This window comes from Gracilinanus agilis, chromosome 6, assembly GCF_016433145.1.
Source record: "Gracilinanus agilis isolate LMUSP501 chromosome 6, AgileGrace, whole genome shotgun sequence".
In the NCBI taxonomy this organism is placed as follows: domain Eukaryota; kingdom Metazoa; phylum Chordata; class Mammalia; order Didelphimorphia; family Didelphidae; genus Gracilinanus; species Gracilinanus agilis.
The window spans coordinates 247,168,681-247,191,220 of NC_058135.1; the positions used below are offsets into that span (position 1 = coordinate 247,168,681).

Here is a 22,540-nt window from a genome sequence, read left to right on the forward strand (position 1 = left end):
AAGTATGAAGAGAGGGCTGGAGTCAGAGCTGCTGCTGCTGCTGGTGGGGTGAGGAGGCGAGAGACCTGCGGGACTGACGGACTTCCAGAGGAGGCGAACTCGGAGCCCCTGCAGCAGGGCAGGGAAGAGAGAGGCTTCCTTTCAGGAGCAGAAGCAGCAGCAGCAGCAAGCAGAGCCCAAAGACGCTGGGGTGAGAAATGCCCGCAGCTAAGTGGCCCTGGGTGCGCACGCGGCTTTTTCCCTAAGGCGGCAGCCTCAGTCTCAGCAATGCGGATATTTGGGGGGAGCAGGAGGTTCGCAGGAGCGGGAGAGCCTGCTTTGGGGGATGAGCTCTTGTGGTGTTTTCACTGAAAGCAAATAAGCTTCGGGAAGGAGAGGGGAGGGCAGATGAACATGGGCACTGAGCCTTGCTGAAGCACTGGGGGAGACGTTAGCGCTGTTAAAGAGGGGTGGCCATCCCTTGCGCCTCGGGAGCGTGGGGTGATTTGCTGCTTCTGTAAAGCAGCTTTTGGCTTCCAGCAAACACTGCAGTCAAAGGCAGTGACAAATGCCTGCAACGGGAAAAAGTGATGGTGCAACTACCTCTAGCCAACCAGGGAGAGGAGTGAAAATGCCTAATTAGTGCCTGATTATACAGACAGCGGGGCAGTAGAGCCTGTTAGTAAGTCGAGGCTTGACTTTTTTTTTTTAGTATAAAGGAAACAAGAGTGAAGAAGAGCCAGGACAATGATAAATAGTAATAGGGATTGGAGTGGGGTGTAAGTAAGGTAACCTTATTCTCATCTGATGAGCGGACCAGAGTTTCGACTTGTCAGGCCAGTGAAGGCAGCCTTTAAAAAATACTGTTTGCTTCCAAACCCGATAAGGTTTTTGGAAAAGAGATGAATTTTAAATTTTTAGGGGAGCCAAACCTTCAACTCATCTTAAGGGGCATCCGTTCTTCTAGTTAGTCAAACCTGTACAAAGCTGCAGGGAGAGTTCCTCACTAGGGACTAAATTTGCCTGGTTAGCAGGGGACAAAAAAGGGGACAGGTTCAGAAATCTCTCTTTCCCCCCAGAGGCAAATTTGAAGCTATCCCATGTTGCCCTTCTGTTATTTGAAGGTCTTGGAAAGCACCATCATCTTTCTTCTTCTGGCCCCCTGCTTTCCTTTTGCCCCCTTTGCTTCCCATTCTATATTTTTGGCTCTTCTTGTCTTTTGCCTGCAGTATTTGGTGGGGGGGAGGAGGAAGTGGGGAGCCCTAGCAATCTTCCATCACTGATGTATGGGAACTCTTGTGCAGTTGAAATAGGATCTGCATCTGACCACTGTGGTCTAGGCAGCTTTTGGTGTCCTGCTGCTGAGGCTTAGAGCTAGGAGCAACAGAAAGGGAAAGGAAGCACACCTTCAGTCCCCTCCCCAAACGTCTCCCTTGAGATTAATTGAGACCAAAAGTAGAGCAAATCGTCGTCCTCTCTTAGAGCCTTAAAGCTGAGAGGTTTTCCCAGCTGACAGGTCTTTTGCTTCTTGGCAGCTGGCTTTGCCCATTCTGGCCTTTGCAATTGATCAATGAATTCCTTTCCAAGGAATGCTTTCACCTGACTGCAGAGCAGGAGGTGGTGGTCATCTCCAACATGGCTTCCTCTGCTTTGACAGCTTAATAGAAGAAGGTAAGGGACTGAGGACATAGAGGATTGAGGCATTGGATCAGGCACCCATCCATCTGTGTGAACTTGCCTTCCATGGGGTATACTTATGGGGTCTCTGACAATGATTTCTGCTACCAGGAATATTAAGGTGTACTCTAGAGTGCATTTGCTGCTAAGAAGGATGATTTGGCTTTGGGGAATGTGGTTTTGTTGAAATTTAGATGACTTTGTTAAAACTCATTTGATGAGAGCTAGGAGGATCAATAAGCTATTCTCTGGTACCCTGGTGAGCTAGAACATCAGTCCAACTTGGAATGGTGTGTTTATGAAAACTTCAAGCCTTGTTCAAGTAGAGAATGAATCCACTGAGAATCATGTCCTCAGGCTAGAAAATAGAATTTAACATCTTCATAGCACACCAGGGATCTGAAAATGTCAAGTAAGGGCATCTATGATACAAATGGTTGTGACATAAATGGTAAATAATTTTATGTTTAGATATTTATTTAAACCACAGCTGAGGCAAAAGAAAAAGAATAGACTTCTCAGAACTTTTTTTAATGATAAAATATTAAGGAAGTAGCATGGAACCCTAGGGGAAAAATAATTTTGGAGTCAGTGGACCTGGATTCAAATCCTGACTCTCACTTTTCACTTGTGACATTGGGCCAATGACTTAATCTGTCTAGGCTTAAGTTTCCTTATTGTTGAAATTAGTGCTATTATATGATCTTAAATGTTCCTTCTGTTTTAGCTCTATAATCCAATGATTTGTCTCATTTTTTTACTGTCCCCATTACTCCTGGGTGTTTATGAATATGATTTCCCTAAAGTTCATGAGATACAAACACATATAATATGTGCATAAATACATATAATGTGAATATAAATATATAATATAAAATATATATTATTTCTGGCTTTAAACCAAAGTCTTAAAATTTTTATATCAATGTATGGTAATGTACTAACTTACCAAAAGTTGTTTTATTTTAGCACACATTTTGTCTCAGATTCATAACAAAGAAGACAAAGACTTCTTGTGAATTGGGGTTTATTTTGTCAGCTAAGATCATATTTTGGTGTAATTGTAAAAATTAAAAATTATTTAAAATTGTAATTGATTAATAGCTTTCAGATGGCAATTTCCCACTCTTGACTTGAACGTTATATTCAGAGCTAATTTGGTTTGAAAAATCCTGTTCTAAATTGACAGTTTTTTGGGATCATCAACCAACTAGTAAGCAAATGGACTTCCTTATAACATTAGAAATGAAACCTGATTGCTGCCTTTTATGTATTTGTCATATTGGAGGGTAGGGAGTGTGTGATCCTTGTATTTGTATCTCATAAAATCATATTTCTCTAATTGAAGTCATGATTATTTATAAAATATAAGGGTCAAATCTATTCTATTTCAGCAGGGTAAAATAATAGGTCATGAGATAAGTCTGGTGTTGAAAGCCAAGAGATTAAGGATATAGTGCCAGCTTTACTACTAGGTACTCTGATTGTATGAAGTTGCCCAGATACTACATTTCTGGGCTTTCCATGTTAAGTTAGGGAGGTGAGAGAGCTGTTTTCTAAGGTCTTCCTCAGTTCTTATAATTCTACGACATTAAATTCATGATTTATGTCTATACATCTCATATATATTTTATTGTCACATTGTGTGCCTTATATACCTATGTAAATTTATGTGTACACATGTACACATATAGAATTCTATTTGACAAATTTTTTCATAATTCTTAATTTTTTAAAAAATCACTTTATGGGAAGAAATTGGTTCAGAAACGTTTACTTTTTTGGTGAATTTTTTAATAATATATTCTTGTTAGAATATCCCTGAGACAAGGAATTTTTCTTGGTAAAAAAAATACTTAGAAAATATAGAGCTTTAAAGTCATATTTAACTTTTTGAGAGTCAATTCCTCTCATGTATCAAACCACCCAAAGTCTTTATGCAATAAAAATCCTTGGTACACTTTTTTCTAGTAGAGAACAGTTAGAGTGATGCAACAATGATATTTCTAGATTCTTATTCTTAAGAAATGATTTTGTCCTTCAACCTTGAAGATAGTGCCATTAATCTATGTGCGTCAAGCTTCTCCTCCCCCATTGGGGTGAGAGATGCTGATGAGCTATCCACATTGCTAAATTTATTCCCTTTGGTATCCCATGGGGCATATTAAGAAGGTAAGTCACTGTGGTTTTAAGCTATGGACTATACATTCAGAGAGCAGTTAGCTGGTTCTCTAAGTGTGGAGCACCTGATGTTGGGCTTCTTAGTAATAATTGAACTAAGTAACAACAGATGGGAAGAATGATCTACTACTTTCTATCAGAGTTTACTACTGTAATAATAACCCTGGGAAATATGTCCTTTTCTCCACAATTACACTCTTTTAAGTTCACTTCTTAAATAACAGCATGTTTTATTTAAATATACTATAGTAGCTGAGAAAATAAATGCAATCTTAGGCTTTCTTAAAAGAAACCCAATATCTGGAATTGAATATAGACATGAGGTCTGTCTTCAAGTATTTTCAGGGCTGTCAAGTAAAATGTTTGGTTTTGTTCTTTTTTTGGCTCCATATGGCAGAACCAGAAACAATAGTAAAAGTGGAAAAGTTTAGGCTCGATCTAAGGAGAAGCTTATTTTATTTATTATCATTAACCCAAAGAGAAACAGATTGCTTTGGGAGGTGATTGGTTACCTTTCATCAAAGATCTTTAAGCAAAGGTTGCAGATGATTTCAGTCCATCTAAATTCTCATTTTGACCATTTGAACTGCTTCTATTCCATTTTCCTTGCTCATGCCTCTTCTGAGTCTAAATTCAGAGGGTCTCTGGGTGATTCCATAATAGTGCTAATGAGTCACACCAAGAATAGCTAGTAATTTTCCTGGCAATGTGAACATGACAGGAAAAACTGAATGGATACCTCTCATTCATTTTCATAATGGATTATAGCAGTGAATTCATCCAGCAAGGCAGTAACTATAGATGGCTGTAGCCCTAGGACAAGTTGAGCCCTAGGACAAGTTGAATTGGATCATCCTGTGCTATGTCCTTCCCTGATGTGTCCCACTTGTATTTCTAGTCTACTCATAAATTAAGTCCATCAAAAAAGATATTCTAGGCATTCCCATGTGCATACCCACACACAATGCTAAATAACTCCTATTATTTCTACAAAATGATCATTTAAAAATGTTGTTGAGAAGATTTGTGCAAATATGCATGGGTTGGACTGTCTCTAATGTTTCTTCTGATTCTTAAATTTCTGTGATTAAAAAAAAACAATTCGAAACTCCTATGTCTTCCAAATAAATTATTTTAGCCTCACATTTGAGAACATCTCTCATTTTGGGTATAAAATCTTTTGGATTTTAATTCATCATTGTGTCATTTTTGATCTCCATCAGTTTTATATCTATCCCTGGGATGGATCTTAGAGCTCATCCAGTCCTAGTCTTTCATTTTATGTATTAGAAAACTGAAACCTAGGGAGGTTAAATGACTAGTCCAAATAATATTTTTAAAAAAGAATATTCCTATTTTATTTTAAAATGAAGTTAAAGATAAAATTAGTGGAAACTTGACCAGGTTTTGGTTATATGATTAGTTCCTGTGGTAAGAAAGCATAGTACTGTGGCACCTGGAACATTCTCACATCAGATTGGAGTGATAGTCTTATTTTTCCTTCTGTTTCCAAATAATTGTTACTCATTTGTGTGGTATTTCTTTCAACATATTGTATTCAACTTCATAGACTCATCCAATCCCAACATTCTATGAGTCTGTGATCATTATAGTTGAATAATATGCCTTTTTGGTCAGTTAATAGATCTCTAGGCATCTAAAAAAACCTCTTTAGTCACAGGTCTCATTATTGAGATATGCTCTGCTTGCAAAATCAGGGATCCCAGAGCAGCAGTATCCTAGATAGATATTTTAAACATGCGATGTTTCGGTCATTGCATCATTAGCTTCTTCATCTGCCCCAGTGTTGGTTCAAGTGTCATCTTAATTGTTATTCCAGAACCTTCTCTACTGTGAAAGGAGAAAAGACCTCAGCATTAAACATTCAGAGGAATTTTGTTTGGTTTATTGCCATTTATTTTTCCTTTATAAAGTGAAGTTTTTAATGAATTAGCAATCCCAGGGATCTAATTCTCTAGTTGTTCAAAGGAAAGATGTGGCCTCTATGGCATCAGAATCAGAGCTGGCAGGAACAAGAAGACATTTATTCTCTGCTCCTTTTCTCAGTTTTAAGGGTCTTTCTAAGTTTACATAAGTATTTTGGGATAATCTGAGGCAGCACAATAAAATGAAGAGAATCTGGGTTTGAATACTGCTTTTGCTACTTGTTTACCTGTGTGACTTACTTGGAAGTAAGTTATTTCTCTTTCCTAGACCTCAGGTCTCTCATTTGTAAAATAACAGATTAAACTATTTTGCTAAAGTTTTTTTTTTCTTGTTCTAAGGGATAGAGGAAAGGAACTGGATCTGTGATTTAATTGGTATCAGGCAATCCTTGGGTTAGAATACTCTCTGTTGCTCTAGACTGACACCTTCATAACTATCCAGAGCACTGAGATGTTAAGTGACTTGTCCAGATTTATAGAGCCTGTAGGTCAGAGGCGAGACTTATATCTAGGTCTTCCTGACTTTGAGGTCAGATCTCTAAATGCTACACTATGCTGTTGCTTCTAAATAGATGGTCCTATAAATTCCAATACAAGAAAAATATAGTTGAAATTCCCCCTTCTTACATCTAAAAGCTATATAAATCTAACTCAAATTCAAAATAATACCTTACAGATGTTTTTTTTCTCTGATAAAGTGTCATATTCAAAGTATTTCTCCATAGTAGAAGCAGTTTTAATTCCTTTAGCTTTCTTTAACGTCTTTTACTAAAAACTACAATGCAAATGCTATCAATTCATCTAAACTCTGATTTCGACTATGGAAACTGCTTCCATTCCCTTTTCCTTGTTCTTACTTCCTCAGAGGCTAACTTCATAGAGTTTCTGGGAGATTTCCAATAATACTACTGAGTCGCACCAAGATAGCTAGTAATTTTCCTGGAGTTGAGAACATAAGGTCAGAAGAAACTGAATTGATATCTCTCATTCATTTTATAAGGAATGGATCCATCCAGTATGGCAGTGACTATAGATGGCGACAATCCTAGGACAAGTTGAATTGGATAACTCTTCTATTATATTGCTCATCCACTGAGCCCACCCTCCCTCCTTTTTGTGTCCCTTTTGTTCTTCTATCCCAGTAGTTAATTAAGTTCATCAAAAAGACGGTCTGCGCACACACACCAAAAATGCCAAATTACTTTTTGTTTCTGAGCAGTGATCATTTGCAAACATTAGAAGATAGTTTGGATTACATTATTGGCGAAGCACTGTCCAACCTGCCTGACAAATAAAGGTGCCACTGTAAAGCAACATAAGAACTGCTCTGTTTTCTGGGATGAAGGGGGTAGAAATGGATCCCTTTGGCTGGTTGAAAACTGTTACATGCCATTAGGTGCACTGTAAACTATCCTAGGCTGAATTCTCAGCTAGACAATAAACCTAAGAATCCAAGCTGTCTTCTTGCTTTTGGAGTGCGAAATGGGACGGTGCTGCATAAATGTGAGTTGGGGCATCCATAATAGGGTGTAGGTAAAGTTACTGAACCATTGCATCTCACTTTCAGGAAAGTAGTGGGAGAGCTTGTTTCTTGAGGAGAAAGACATTTTAGAGGTAACCTTTTAAAGCTTTCAATTAGTTATATAAATGTCTGAGTCATGCGCTAAATGTATTATTGCTTGAATGTTTTATTGGGAAAGTTAGCCTATAGGAAGTATAAGCAACCATTTAGAAGTTGGGTTTCCCCTCCAAGGAAGTGTTTGCCTTTTGGATGAGTATTATTTTATGAAAAGAAATGGGAGAAGTGTTTTAGGTTTCCAGTATTTAATCACCAACTTTAGGGAGAGACTGTAGTACTTTATATGAATAATGTCATTAGGAGCTGCAGAGGCTATAAACAATGAGAAACTCGGCTCCCTATTCTGACAACTTGGTAACATATGGCCAGACAGATTACAAAACATTTCAGCAGCTCTGTGACCTTGGCAGCCAAAAGGTATGAAAACTTTAAGGGGGATTTATCACCTTCAAGGAAAATTCCAAACTTGAGCTTTAGTTCTTTTTTTTTTTAAATTTCCCCCCCTCTTCCTACCTCCATCCCTATTTTTCTTCCTGGTAAGGAGATAGAGGTTTCTATGTGACTGTCTTTATAAGGAACATTTCCAAAGAATACATAAAATATAAATCAACAGCTGATAAGACTGTGCCTATATTGTTTGTCTTTTTCCCCTCAGGAGACCCGACAAGTATTGCCTTCTCTTCCCCAAAGTCAACTCTAATGTAAAAATTAAATATTTGGGAAAGAGTGCTTTTGTAGTCATTAGAAAGACTAGACCTACATATTTAAATATTTTTAAAAGCACATTTTCAAAGATATAGGATTTAAGTAAGTAAGCAAAGCGGGCGAGGGAAATGTAGCTGTCTGGATTTCAGATTAACTGTGAAAGAATGGAGTTCACTCCATGGTGATTAGAATGAGCATTTTCATTCTGCTTCATTAAGCTATTCTTAAAATAATTCTCAAGACATTGACAAAGATGTGACAGTTCCATCACATACTAAATATGATAAATGAGTTTGTTGTCTTGTCTGCTGTGAATGCCTCTGTTTTTGCTGCCTCACTCATTAGCAGTCTATGTGAGTATGCTATTTAAGCACTGATGACCAAAAAATAGAGTTCTATAATCCTAATTAGAACAATTAGTGAACTTGCTGAGTTTAAAGCTTTGGCTGCACGATAATTAATTCTGTAGCCTCATTTTCCGTGTCTAATGTCTATATAAATATACTGTTTAAAGTCAAATACCAAGTATTCAAAGAAACAAGGTATTGATGGGTTTTGTAGGATGACACATCCATTCTTTTTTTGGTGTACTATTCTTCTGTCAATTGTCAACATTGGCATTTCCCCCCAGAAAATCAATATTGTAATTAAAATTATTATATTATAAAATTTTATTATTATTTATTAAAATCAATATTATAATTATAAAAGCTATGTTAAGTTAATTAGAACTGAAAGCACATTTGCTTGCGATTTACATATGGCTACAGAAGCTATAACTTCTCAGGAGTCTTAACTTTTATCTCTTTTTTAAAGGATTATTGTTACACTTAAAATCATTTCTTACATATCCTTTTCCTCTTGTCTATACCTTTCTAAAGAATTACTCCTTTCCTTACAATTCCATCTCCTCCATTAAAAGTATATGATAAAGAATCTAGATAGCCACAAAGAAAGGGGGTAGTGAAATCTCCTAAAAATCTCCTGTAATCAAAGCTATAGTATACCTCTTTAATATTCAAGTTAATGGTCATCATAAATTATTGTCAATTAAAATCTCTTTAGCAGGTACTGATTGTTGTAAAAAAAGCTCCTATTAGAAAAAATTTAAAAGAAGAATAAGGATTTCTATGTCATGAATTATATGATATAGAGTATAAACATATTATGTGAAAAAGTTATTGATTTCCATAATAGTGGTCTGTTTTCAATTTTTTTCCTAAGAGAAAATTGGAATTTATAAATTAAATTGCAACTGCATATGTATATATAACGGCGTTGAGCTACGTTTCATCTAGCAAAATATTAACTCTTAGCTTTCAAAGAAAAAATATTGTTTTGTTTTTTTTTCAAAATACCAAGTCTTTTGGCCCCCATTATTGAACTCTCCTTTTGGAGAAAGAAAAGTGGTTAAGCAAAACTGGCGACCAAGATTATCAGATTTTACAAAGTATATGACATTCTGAACCCACTATGTAAAACCTCTATACTGAGAAAAGGAAAATGTGCTTCACAAGTATTTTAAATTCAACTAAATGTGCTATTTTAATCCCAACTTGAGACTTAGTTTGTTTTTTTGCATTTGACCTTTGGTTTAGGCTGTTTCCTACCAATATGGTCAATAGGTTGAGTGAGTGTGAACGGAAGCAAACTTAGATAAAAAGGAAAGTGGCACAACATGTGGCTTAATGATTAATCAGACCCTCTGTCATCAAAGTATCCATGAACAAGGTCAATGATCGTGTCAGGAGACTCAGCTTGTCACCAGTTCTATTCATCAGAACTCAAATGGAAGACATTCTATAATCAGTTCCAATTCTTTTATTTCCCCAACAGGTATTACAACCAGATAAATGATGTGTACAGCCCTGAGCCCAAAGGTACGCAGTGGCCCAGGACTCTCAGATATGCATCAGTACAGTCAGTGGCTGGCCAGCAGACATGAAGCTAATTTGTTGCCGATGAAAGAAGATCTTGCCTTGTGGTTGACAAACCTATTAGGTAAGGTTTTAAGATCTGATTTGGTGAGCAGAAAGTAGGTTTTTATATGAGCATGTGATAGAACCATGGGAAGACAAGCTGATCTTATTTCAATTTTGTTTCAGTGCAATTCGAAGCTTATGGAAAATTTCAATGACTTTCCCAAGGTCTCCCATGTTCTTCATGTTCCATGGGGTTATAAAGTGGAAAATTTCAAGGAAATGGATTGTTTGTTTTATACTTGATTGATTCTCCTCCATATTTTCCCCTCCCCTTCCCTTTCCCTTTCCCCTTCTACTTCCAGACCCCAAGGAAAATGGTTTATTTGATTGGTAATTTTGACATTATTTAATTACAGACTTTGTGAGGATTTTTAGGATTTGTGATGAAGAGAAAAGAATCTGATTTTTGAGTTCTTTATAATTTGGGAATCTTAGCAAGGCCACTTTACAATTTTCAAAATGAGGATAGGAATATTCACAATGTTTGTATTATTTGGGTGTATGGCTTTGTAAACTATAAGATGTATTATATCCTTGCAAAGGATATATGAGTAATAAATGATATTTGAGTAGCACTTTAAGGTTTTCAAAACACTCAATATATATCATCTCGTTTGTTCCTGAATAGAAAGACCTGAGTTTGAATTCAGACTCATATATTTACTAGAAGTATATCCCAAGGCAAGTCAGTTTACCTCTGCCTGCCTCAATTCCTTTTCTGTAAAATGGAGAAGATAATAGCACCTACCTCCCAGGTTTCTTATGAGTATATGCAAAGAATATAAATTAAATGAAGTATGTAAAAATAAATATAATATTTTAAGAATTTTGCAAACGCTAAAGGGCTCTATAAATGTTATCGATTACTATTATCTATATTTTATAGATTAAAAAAACCCGAGGTTAAGAAAGAAGTGATTTCTCTAGGTCACACAGTGAAGCATCTAAAGCCGGATCTGAACCCTTTTTGACTCCAGATCTTGCATTCTATTCACTATGTTCTCTTCTAGAATGACAAGAAATAAAACCTTAAGAAATTAGCTTTATTAAAACCTAAGAAAAATGTGTTAAGAAGAACTAAACAGAATTAATCAGCAAACTTTTTCCCCTCAACTTATTTTGAGGGACCAATTAGTGAGATGATAGTGCTGCACTTCAAGGCAAGTCACCAATAATATTTACTAGCTGCTTGATTGTGGATAAGCTGATGGTTCTGACCTTCAGTTTCCTTATCTGTGAAAACAAGGATAATAACGTCTGTTGTATGTGGCACACTGAGAGGCAGGATGTCAAAGTAAGTAGAGAGCTGACATCCAAGCAGGGAACACTTGGACTGTGTCCCACCTCTGAAACATACTGATTGTGTGATCCTTTGTGAATCGTTTCATCACCCAGCAATCTAGTCACTTCTCTAGGGCTGTAAATTGCCACTTATTTTGGTAGAGATAATTCCGTATTGGAAATTTCTTGGACCAGTGAAATGAAAGATTCAATAACTCTCCCTAACCTATCTCATAGGATTGTTGTAAGCATAAAACATCTGTGTATGTGAAGAGCTTTGCAAACTTCAAACTGGAATCATCCTCACACCCTAGCAATATATTGTAGTGTAGTTGAAAAACTATAGAAGTTGCAATCATAGGACCTGGATTCAAATTCTGCTTCTGTCCCCTGTTGCTTAGCCAAATCTTACTGTCCTGGGACTCGGTTTCCTAACTTGTAAAATGAGAGGGTTGGCCTAGATAACCTCATAAGCCCTTTTGGACTTTAAATCTATGAACCTCAGGATCCTATTGTAACACTATTCCTACTGAAAGCTTTTCCCAAATATTAAAACTTATTTAGGAATTGGAGAAGGCTCCTTCTTACCAAGTTTATGAATAAAATTAAAAAAAATTTTGCTAAAAAGAGACATTGCAAATTTAGAAAACTTATAAGTGTTCTTGGTATAGCCCAAGTCTCCCTTCTCCTTTTTTTTGCATTTTTCCCCCCTCCTTTTTGTAATGGTCATTGTTTAGAGGTGGAAGAGATCTTAAAGGTCCTCAGGTCTACCTCTCTTATTTTATAGGTGAAGAAAGTGGCCTAGAGAGGACAAAGGGTTTGCTCAACTTCACAAAGGTAGCAATTGGCACTCCCAGGATTAGAACCCAGACTATATGACTCAGAATTTGATATTATTTCCACTAAAATTAATGTCGTGACTTTTAAAAATTGTCTTGCAATGTTCATGCAATTTTGGGAGCTTTGAAATGCCTTTGCCTTCTAATTTCACCCATATAATTGAATGCAAACAGGTTTTTTCTTCTTTTTATTTTTGTAATAGATCCTTTGTAATTTCTTTATTCAAACTTTCATGCCAAAAGCTTATTAGTACCTTTGTGCAGGTGTTATCCTTTATGCACCTGTGAAGCTGCTGCCGAAATCCTATCATTTCCTTCCCTTATCTAATAAAGTAAACCTGCTACCCACAAGAATAATCCTCCTGGCAGTTACTGCTGGGATAGATTATTTAGCTCTATTCATAAAATCTATGACTATAGTCTTTTTTTTTTAAACCCTTACCTTCTGTCTTGGAGTCAACACTGTATATTGACTCCAAGGCAGAAGAGCAGTAAGGGCTAGGCAATGGGGATTAAGGGACTTGCCCAGGATCACACAGCTAGGAAGTGTCCAAGGCCAGATTTGAACCTAGGACCTCCCATCTCTAGGCCTGGCTCTCAATCCCCTGAGCCACCCAGCTGCCCCTGCCCTGTTATCTTTTTATAGGCTTCTCTAAAGAGCATGTCTATGGGGTGGTGGATTGAGTGCTGGACTTGCAATCAAGAAGACCTGGTTCAAATGCTGCCTCAGACACTGACTAGTGTCAATATTATAGACAAATCCTTTGACCACTCTGAACTACGGTTTCCTCATCTCTAAAATAAGGATAATTAAAGCACTCTCTTTACCGGGTTGTTTTAAAGTTCAAATGAGATAATTCGTGCAAAGTACTCTAAAAATCTTAAAGTGCTATATAAAAACAATCTAACATTATTATTTATTATAATTATGAAATTTCATTGGCTAAGTGTGGGCATTTTCAAAGCAATCTCCTTCTTATGAGCAGAAAAATTCTAACACCAGGATAATATACTCAAGTAATCACAAAGCAACATAGTTCAGAATATTACTCTAAGAGGCAATTATTCTAGAGTCCTAGATCTGTTATTAACTGGCACTTCCACTAATCCTCAGTTTTCTCCCTTATCAAATGGAGGAGTTTGGCTGGATGATCCATATAATCTATGTTCTGTGATCAATGATGTTACCCAACTTAAAAATTAAATGATTCAATGAATCAGGAATTGTGTTTAAAATTTATATTTGTGATGTTGGCCACCTCAGAAAATTTCTGCAGAAAAAAAGAGGTAGGATTCAGACCTTTAATTTCTAAATTATTTCTAATATAGAGACTCTCTTGACTAGATGGACCCCTCCCTTGATGGAGCTTGGTAATTTCTTGATGACATGATCTAAAGAATTGCTTAGAAGAACACTGGGAAGTTAAGTCACTTGCTCAGGTCACACATTATGTAGCAGAGACAAGGCCAGAGCTCAAGTATTTCTGACTCATAGGCTCATCCTCTATCTAATACATGAGGCTGTGCATAAAAAATGGAAATAAAGTCTTTTAGAGACTGAGGAATAGATCTGTGCAATGAATAGCTTTCCTTTTGGGATGCTATAAGAATGATTTCTTTCCCCTATGCTTGTCTATCAATTTTACATAATTGGGACATTCAGGGTACCTTGCTCCTAGTAGCTCGTGATAGATGTGATTGATGGTTTCTTCAGCTCTCTTAGGAATGTGATCCTCTGAGAACCTAGAGAGACAGAGCAGAAGCAGCTCAAGGTTGAATTGAGTTCATCTGAAATAGATAGGCTATAAATTCCAACCAGATTTCTTTATCAAGGTTGGGAAAACTTGGTATAATTTAAGGATGCAAAGGATTCTGGGAGGAGAATAGAATATTTTATTGTGGCATAATGGCAAAAGGAGAGAAACCATATGACTGATATTGTGGAAAAAAATTTTAAGTAACAGAGGAGTTTAGCATCAATTGTGTGTCAGAGGAATATCTCGTGGTATATTCATAGCATCTAATATTTGCATCATATTAAAAGAATGTTTTCAATTTTCGATTAGTGAAGTTCCTTCCTAAATATATGATATCTTGCTTTTCACCATAAGGAAAAACTAGAGATACCTTGGATGCTTTTATAGCAGATATTTTTCATTTTATAAGATTGTGTAGACTAAAGCATCACCCTAGTGCAATTATAAATAATATGGAAATAGGTCTTGATTGATGATGCACAAAGAAACCAATGGAAATGTGCATCAGCTATGGGGAGAGGGAAAGAACATGGGAAAAATATTCTTAATTAATTAATTAATTAGAAATTTTCAATTAAAAATAAAGAAGATTCTGTAACTTTCATTGAGGGGGAGAGGAAGGTGTAGAGGGATGGGGGAAGGTAGAAATATAGAAACTACTTCAAAAAGCCATAAAGATATTTTGCTCTTATAGAAAGAGCTTAGGTCCTAATGCAATGGTTCTCTGCATATGGAAAAGCTTTCTGTTTGTTTTAGAGGCAAGGTGACTTAAGCAAACTATCTTCCCAACTCCTTTTTTCTTTTCATTTTATGGCTTTTAAAGAAAATATTGAATGTGTAATTTTCAAACCAGACACTTCTGATCCCACTTCTAAAATAGCAGTTTAAGAGTTTGGGTTTTCCAAATGTTCATTTCTTATCCCAGTGATTTGGCTAGTAAGAAATCCTTGGAGAGAAGAGAAATTAGATTTTACTGGGCCATTGGAATATATACACACACACACACACACACACACACACACACACACACACACACACATATATATATATATATATATAATGGCACAATTTCCAGTGATTATATGACTAGTATCACAAATCAATAAAAGTGAGTAATAATTGATTTCTGTGCCCAGAATTGAAAGGGGGGCAAAAACAAATGCCCATTTCTGTTTTTCATTCAATTGTTCAATGAACATTTATTAAGCTAGTTGTTACCTAGACAGACTGAAATATTACATGTCTAGGTAGTAAAATACCATCTGGATAAATTAACTGTTTAAGGGAAACAGAAATCCTGGAAAATACTGCAGGAACTCGGAGTTGGAAGGGATTATAGAGACCCTCTAGTTCAACTCATATCCAGACAGGAATCTCTTCTGTGATAGACCTGATGAGTGTTTATCTTGCCTCCATTTGAGATCAAGTAATGAGGAACCCATTATATTTGAGGCAACTAGCTCCAATTTTGGACAATTCTAAATCTTAAAGAAGTTTAAACTTTATATTAAGCCAAATTCTATCTCTCTTTAAATATTACTTGTTTTTTTTTTCATTTTTGTCCTCCAGGACCAAGCAGAAAATGATAGCTCTTTCTGTCTCTCTTCTTCCTTCATCTAAGTCTTTTCTTCTTGAGGCTAAAGATGCCCAATTCTTCCTTCAACCAATCCTTTGTGCCATATGGTCCTCTGCACCATCTTTGTCATTCTTTCCTGGTTGTGGTCCAGCTTGTCAACCTACAGCTGAACACAGAAGTCTACCTGTTAGGAATCTGTAAAGCTCATTTGTTGGCAATAAGCTTCCCATATAAAGAAAAGCCTGTCTTTTTAATGCTAAAATTTTACTGATGTGGTTATATACTTGCTAGATATGGAACTCCACTACTTGTAAAAAACTATGATGAATGCACACAGAGGGAAATGAAAAGTTTCATTGTAGATATAACAGAGTATAACATGTAACCATCGTGGAACTCCAAAGAAGGTGAAACAAAGAATATCAAATAAAAGAGAATGATAGAGCAAGTTGAGCAAGTGGCAAGAGTGAGAAATAACAGCTGTAGAACCATAGAACCCTCTAGATAATCTTGTGCTGTCAGGAAAGCTTCCAGCACATTGGATAGACTCTTGATGGTGACACTTTTGAGCTAACATGGACAAGAGCCATATAGACAAACATTAGTGGAAATATTTAATTGATGAGAGGACAGATCCATTTGACTGTAGATGTGACCTGACAACAGAAAGAATAGTGGGGAATCTGTCATCTCCCTCCTTTAGACTCTATGCTTCTAATAATGTTAGCTTTTTTTTTTGCAGTTAGACCACACCATTGTTTCTCATTTAGTGTATAGTCCGCTAACACCCCAAATCAGTTTCTACACAAACTTTAACCTATAGTAGTGGTTTCAAACTTAAACAGAAACATTGGCCACTAAATCAGACATTAGGATCCCTGGGGGTTACATATTGATTTAGGAAACCACACATACTTATATATTTTCTTTTTATCAACACACCAACAAATTAAAATCAGATAGGAACTATATTTTAATATGATCCAGGCCACACACGAGTGCTGTGGGCTACATCTTTGACATCACTGACCTAGACAACCTTTCTTTATGCTGCATGTTGGCAGCTAATTTTTTAAAACCATGGGTAGGTCCTTAGATTTAGTAACAATGAATGCAATCTCATTTGATTGGGTCACCCTTTTCACCTGAGCATTTTTCTTCAAAAGTGTAGCATGCTGAGTGTAGTTCAAGGTAAGATCAGATAGTAAGTCATTTTCCTCTAATATTTACCAGTGACTCATATGTTCATGGCATTTAACTAAGGATCTTACAGATGGAATGTATTCCTCTCTAGAAAGGAGTTTACTTTCTAATAAAGGAGACAAATGGCTATTAAGATGCTGATATGGCTTATGTGGTCCCTTTTCCCTCAATCTCATTGCAAACAGATATTTTATAATGGTTTTATATTCAAATTTTATACAAAATTCTAGAAGTGAAAGCAAAAGAATCATAGAGGTGTTGTTCTTATAGTTCATATGTGAATCTATACATGAATATAAAAGAAAAACATATGAGACAAAAGAAGGTAAACTGGTCAAGTGGCAAGAATAAAGAATCAATAATGGAGAGCGTCCATGCTCCAAAGTCATTCTCATATTATAATAGAAATAAAGGAAGGCCCCCAACATGTTGGGTGAGCTCTCTGTGGAGAGCTTATGGGAGGACGTGAGGGGGATTCTCAGAGGATAGGGCAGAGCAGACAGGGTTAGCCTGCCATCTACATTTTTGGAGAAAGCAATGCATTGATAAGGTCACAGATCCACTGGTATATTACTCTATTTGAGCATGCACACTTTTGTTTTCTGTTATACCTTGAGGAGCATAAAGTGTTATTTTAAAAACTACTCTTGTACTTTAATTCTTGAGTCTAGCTATCATGCAGTGTTGGCCTGTCAGTTGCTCAATACTCATTAATGTTCAACAAAATCATAACATCATGTTGTTGACAAGCAGTTAAGTAGCACATGGGATATAGTGCTAGACCTGGAATCAGGAAAATTATTCTTCCTGAGTTCAAATCTTTCTTCAGACACATACTAGCTATGCAATCATAGTCCAGGCGCTTAACCTTGTTTGCCCCAGTTTTTTCAGGAGATGGCAAACCACTTCAGTATCTCTGCCAAAAAACCCCAAATGGGGTCACAAAGAGTTAGACATGCCTGAAAAATGAGTAAACAACAAGTATTGTTGAAACGTTTGAATTTAGTAACTTATCGCTTAACTGTTCTATAAGGACCATTAATATGCCAAAAATGTTTTAAATATTGGCCTTTTGGAGGAAAGGGCACAAACAATGGCATTTGATTACTTTTCCAAAGCATTTTGTGCATATTTGCAGCCTCAGGAGCCAGCCCTCATATGGTCACTAAGCTATTAGTCCCCAACAACAGCAATAATAGTTTATTATGTAATATTTCAAAGTATATTTACTAACTACCTCTTACTCATTTCCTTTGAGCCTCACAATGGGTCTATGAGTTGTTAATCCCATTTTATAGGTGAAGAAAATTCAATTTTGAGTGACTTTTAAAGGAGTATTGGGCTTCAATATAGAAAAGAACTGAGTTCACCTACTAGATGTGTGACTCTAGCAAGCCATTTACCAACTCTGCCTCAGTGTTTTCATCTGTGAAAAATTACATGTTACTAAAATCTGCCTCACAGAATTGTTGGGAATATTGATGAGATAATGTGTTTGGTGAGCCTTGGAAGGCTGTATGTCAGTGAGGTGAGGGGGAAGAAGAGGATGGGGATATGATTTTCCAAAAGGATCATAGAGCTAACAAGTAACATTCAGAGCTAGGATTTGAGCCCAGTTGTTTTGAATCCAAATCTAAAACTCTATCAATATCTTATGCTATCTTTCCACTATTTATGGAGAAACATTCTACTAATTGCAGAACACTGAAAGATTAGATGCGCATTAGCTAGAATATTATTTTGCACACATACACAATAATGTATTTTTGTGTTAAAACAGGAGATAAACTTGTGATTCATTTAAATAAAAATTGAAACCATCCCTTTACCTTTTTAAAATTGGAAATGCTCATTCATAATTGCCATTAATTAATGGCAGACAGGATAACATAGTGGATAGAGAGTTAGCCTTGGAACCAGGAAGATGGCTCATGTTTTGCCTTTGATACACACTGGTAGTGTGACCCTGTGCAAATTACTTAATCACTCAATGTTCTAAGTGAATCTGTAAGACTCTAAGTTTCATTGAACTCTAATGCCAGAGTTCCTTCTATCAGTGAAAACACAGGTAACAGTCTTTATGCCATTAGTTAATACAGTTTGAATAGCTGTTGTCTTTATGGCATTGAAATAGTCTTAAGGAAACAGAGGTTACTTGAGAAAACACGATTTGAGTACCTGTTATCTTGACATCAGAATCCTGGAAAGCATTATAAATGTTAGTCAAAGAAGATTGATCTTAGCTTCTTGAAAGGCTTATGTTATTTTTTTCATTAATGTAAAACATTTTAATAATAAATTTCCACATAAGTTTCCCAAAGTCATATAATCCATATTGTCTCCTCCCTTCTTCCCTTTTGCCCTCCTGGAGCTGGCAAGCAATTCAATCTGGGTTATACATGTATTATGACCCAAAACATATTTCCATATTGTTCATTTTTGTAAGTGAATGAACTTATAGAACCCAAACCCCAAAGCATATCCCTGAATGAAACAAATCATAAATCATATAAAATGTTTTCATTTTAATTTCTATTCCAACCGTCCTTTTTCTCTGGAATGGATAGCAATCTTTCTTAAGTCCCTCAGAATTGTCCTGAATCATTTTATTGCTGTTATTTGCAAAGTCTGTCACATTTGATCATTCCCCAGTATTGTAGTTATTTTGTATAATGTTCTCCTGGTTCTGCTTATTTCACTCTGCATCAGTTCACACAGGTCTTTCCAGCTCTTTCTGAAATCATCCTGTTCGTCATTCCTTATGGCACAATAGCATTCCATCACCATCATATACCACAATTTGTTCAGCCATTCCCCAACTGAGAAACATCCCTTTAGTTTCCAATTTTTTGCCACCACAAAAAAAGCAGCGATAAATTTTTTTGTACAAACAGAAGCTTTCCCATTTTTTAAATCTCTTTGAGATACAGACCAAGTAGTCGAATTGCTGCATCAAAGGATACGCATTATTTTATAACCCTTTGCTCATAATTCCAAATTGCCTTCCAAAATGGTTGGATCAGTCCACAGTTCCACCAGTAATGCATCAGTGTCCCGATTTTGTGAAAGGCTTAAGTTCTAAGATGCACAAACAGAAAAGAAAAAAAAACACAAGAAATAATATATCATATTATGAATACTGGAAAAGTTATATTATCCAAATAAAAACAGACACTGATATTTGACATAATCCTTTTCTCTATCTCTCTTCCATATCTTCAGAAGACAAGTTTTCAGGACCTGCTTATGAGACCTTAGCTGGGAAACCCTAGGAAAATAATAGCCTCCAATTATCCTTTAACTCTCCAAAATGATGAGCTTCAAACCAAGTCATTCATCTGCATTCACAGAGGATTGTTCCCTCCAAATCCAGACCATTACCTGTAACCTGTCCCCAACAAAACAGGAATTTAGGTTGTCCTAAGGAATTTTATTTTTATTTTAAAAATGCTGAATGTCTCCTTTTGTTGATATGGTCTAATATAACAGGCATCTGGATGAATTTTCAAAGTTTTATTTCTTTCTTCTCCATCATTTCAAGGTATCAACTGCCTCTTCCCAGCTACTTAGGCTTCAAACTTCTCATGTTCTTGATATATTCAATTAAATTTCCTTAGGAAAAATGTCATTTTGTGTGGTTTCAAAAGTTTAAAGAATCCAAGTAATGTTCATGAGTTGAGATAACCTTCCTCAGATCAGTTACTGATTATCTAACATCAGAACCTTACCAACAAAGTCTTTATTCTTTATTCTCAATAGACACACTGAGCTGAAATCTGTGAATCACAGGTGGAATTGAATTGTTGGCCATATCAACACAAAGAGATATTTAGTATTCCTGGGCCTTGGGAATAGTCCCCTAATTGCCCACTCTTAAAATTTCATCCTGGTACTACTCAGATTCTGTAAGAATATGAGTCCAGATGAGAAATTGAGCCAGATTTTTGTTTCTTTTCTCCTTTGGGAAAGAAGTTTGTACCCACTCAGACACACCATTGAAAGAGTCTCTTTCCACAACCCTCCCCTCTTCTCTGATGTAATGATCTCGTACCTCAGTGCCAAAATATGCCTGGCTACCATCTTCAAATACTCAGTACTCAGTATAAACCCTATTTAAACACTCATTTTCACCTCCCACTCTCTTCTTTAATCCTTCCCTAACCTTCTTCTATGAAAAAGAGGGAGAGCATAGTACAGGAAATGGGAAACTGGACTTCCTCAGATATTTACTCTCTGTGAGACTTTTGGCAAATCCATTCTTTTCTTTTTGCCTCATTTCCCGCCCCCCCCCGGAAATGAAGGACTAGATAACCTCTACGATTCCTTCTGGCCTTAAATCCGTGAATGTATTAAATTCATTCAATAAATAGTTAATTTCTTACTCTGGCAAAGAAGGACAGTAGGCAGAATCACCCTAAGGACATATAGTTTGGTTTGAGGAATCAATGTCTCTGACCTATGTACTAATGTGAAATGGGTGACAGTCTTACTTTCTATCTCATATAAAAATATTAATGATAATAACAGTAGTAGTTAGCATTTATTTAATGCTTATTATAGGACAACTACATGGCACCATAGTGCTTAGAGAGTTTGTCCCAAAGTCAGTGAGACTCATCTTTCTGAGTTCGAATTTGATCTCAGATACTTGCTAGCTATGTGACCATGGACAAGTCACTTAACCCCTTTCTTTATCTGTAAAATGAACTGGAAAAGAAGTGGAAAACCACTCCAGCATCTTTGCCAAAAAAATCCTAAACAGGGTCTCAAAGAGTCGAATACGATTGAACAACAATGTTAGCCTTTGTGCTAAATCATTTGATTTTTACAATAATTCAGAGATGGTAGGTACAATTATTATCTCCCTTTAACACTTAAGGAAATTGAGACAAATAGAGATTAAATGACTTGTACAACATTCACAAAACTAATAAATGTCTAATGAAGAATTTAAAGTTGTCTTACTAATTACCAGACTAATTTTCTATCCACTTTACCACCAAGCTGTCTTTAAAAATTGGTTCCAAACTACTCTCCAGGCTAATTATGTAATACATTCTCTCCTCACTCTCTATTTCATCAAAATATTCATTTTTTCTATTGCCCATTTTCATGTCTTTATATGGACTATGTCCAAAGCCTAGAATACTCTCTCCTCACCTGTGCTCTTTGGTATGGCTAGCTTCTTTTGAACTCACTACCTACAGAAGACCTCAGTACCCCTTCCTTGATTTGCCCCCAATTCCTGAAATTACTTTGCATTTATTTATTTATTTTCAGAACGTTTACCTTCCATCTTCCATCTTAGACTCAATATTGTATTGGTTCCTAGACAGAAGAGAAATAAGGGCTAGACAATGGGGTTTAAGTGACTTGCCCAGAGTCACACAGCTGGAAAGTTTCTGAGACCAGATGTGAACCCAGGACCTCCCATCTTCAAGCCTGGCTCTCTATCCTTGAGCCACTTAGCTTTTATTAAAAAAACATATTGTGTTGACTTTTCTGTGTACATGTCATAGACCTAGTCAATCAAATATGTATACACACACACACCTTTCTCTCTCCATATATATATATATGTATATATATATATACACTTCTCTTTCTTTCTCTCTCTCTCCATATTTTATATATCTATATCTATAACTATATCTATATCTATATCTATCCCCCTCTCTCTTCCTCCCTCCCTTCCTCTCTCTCTCTCTCTCCCTTCTTCCTTCCCTCTCTCTCCCTCCCTCCCTCTCTCTCTCTCTCTATATATATATATATGTATATATATATACATATATATATTTATTTATTTTCCATCTTTCTCCATATATACACCTATAC

At 36.2% G+C, this 22,540-nt stretch overlaps 1 protein-coding gene across 1 annotated transcript in view; it reads left to right on the forward strand.

The window, feature by feature from the left end:
• Nucleotides 1-9,920: 9,920 nt before the first annotated feature.
• Nucleotides 9,921-22,540, forward strand: part of GAS2 (growth arrest specific 2) — a 154,932-nt gene continuing 142,312 nt past the window's right edge. The window contains exon 1 of the mRNA XM_044681839.1: nt 9,921-10,068. Coding sequence (XP_044537774.1) covers nt 9,921-10,068 — 148 coding nt within the window. The remainder of the gene's footprint in view (nt 10,069-22,540) is intronic.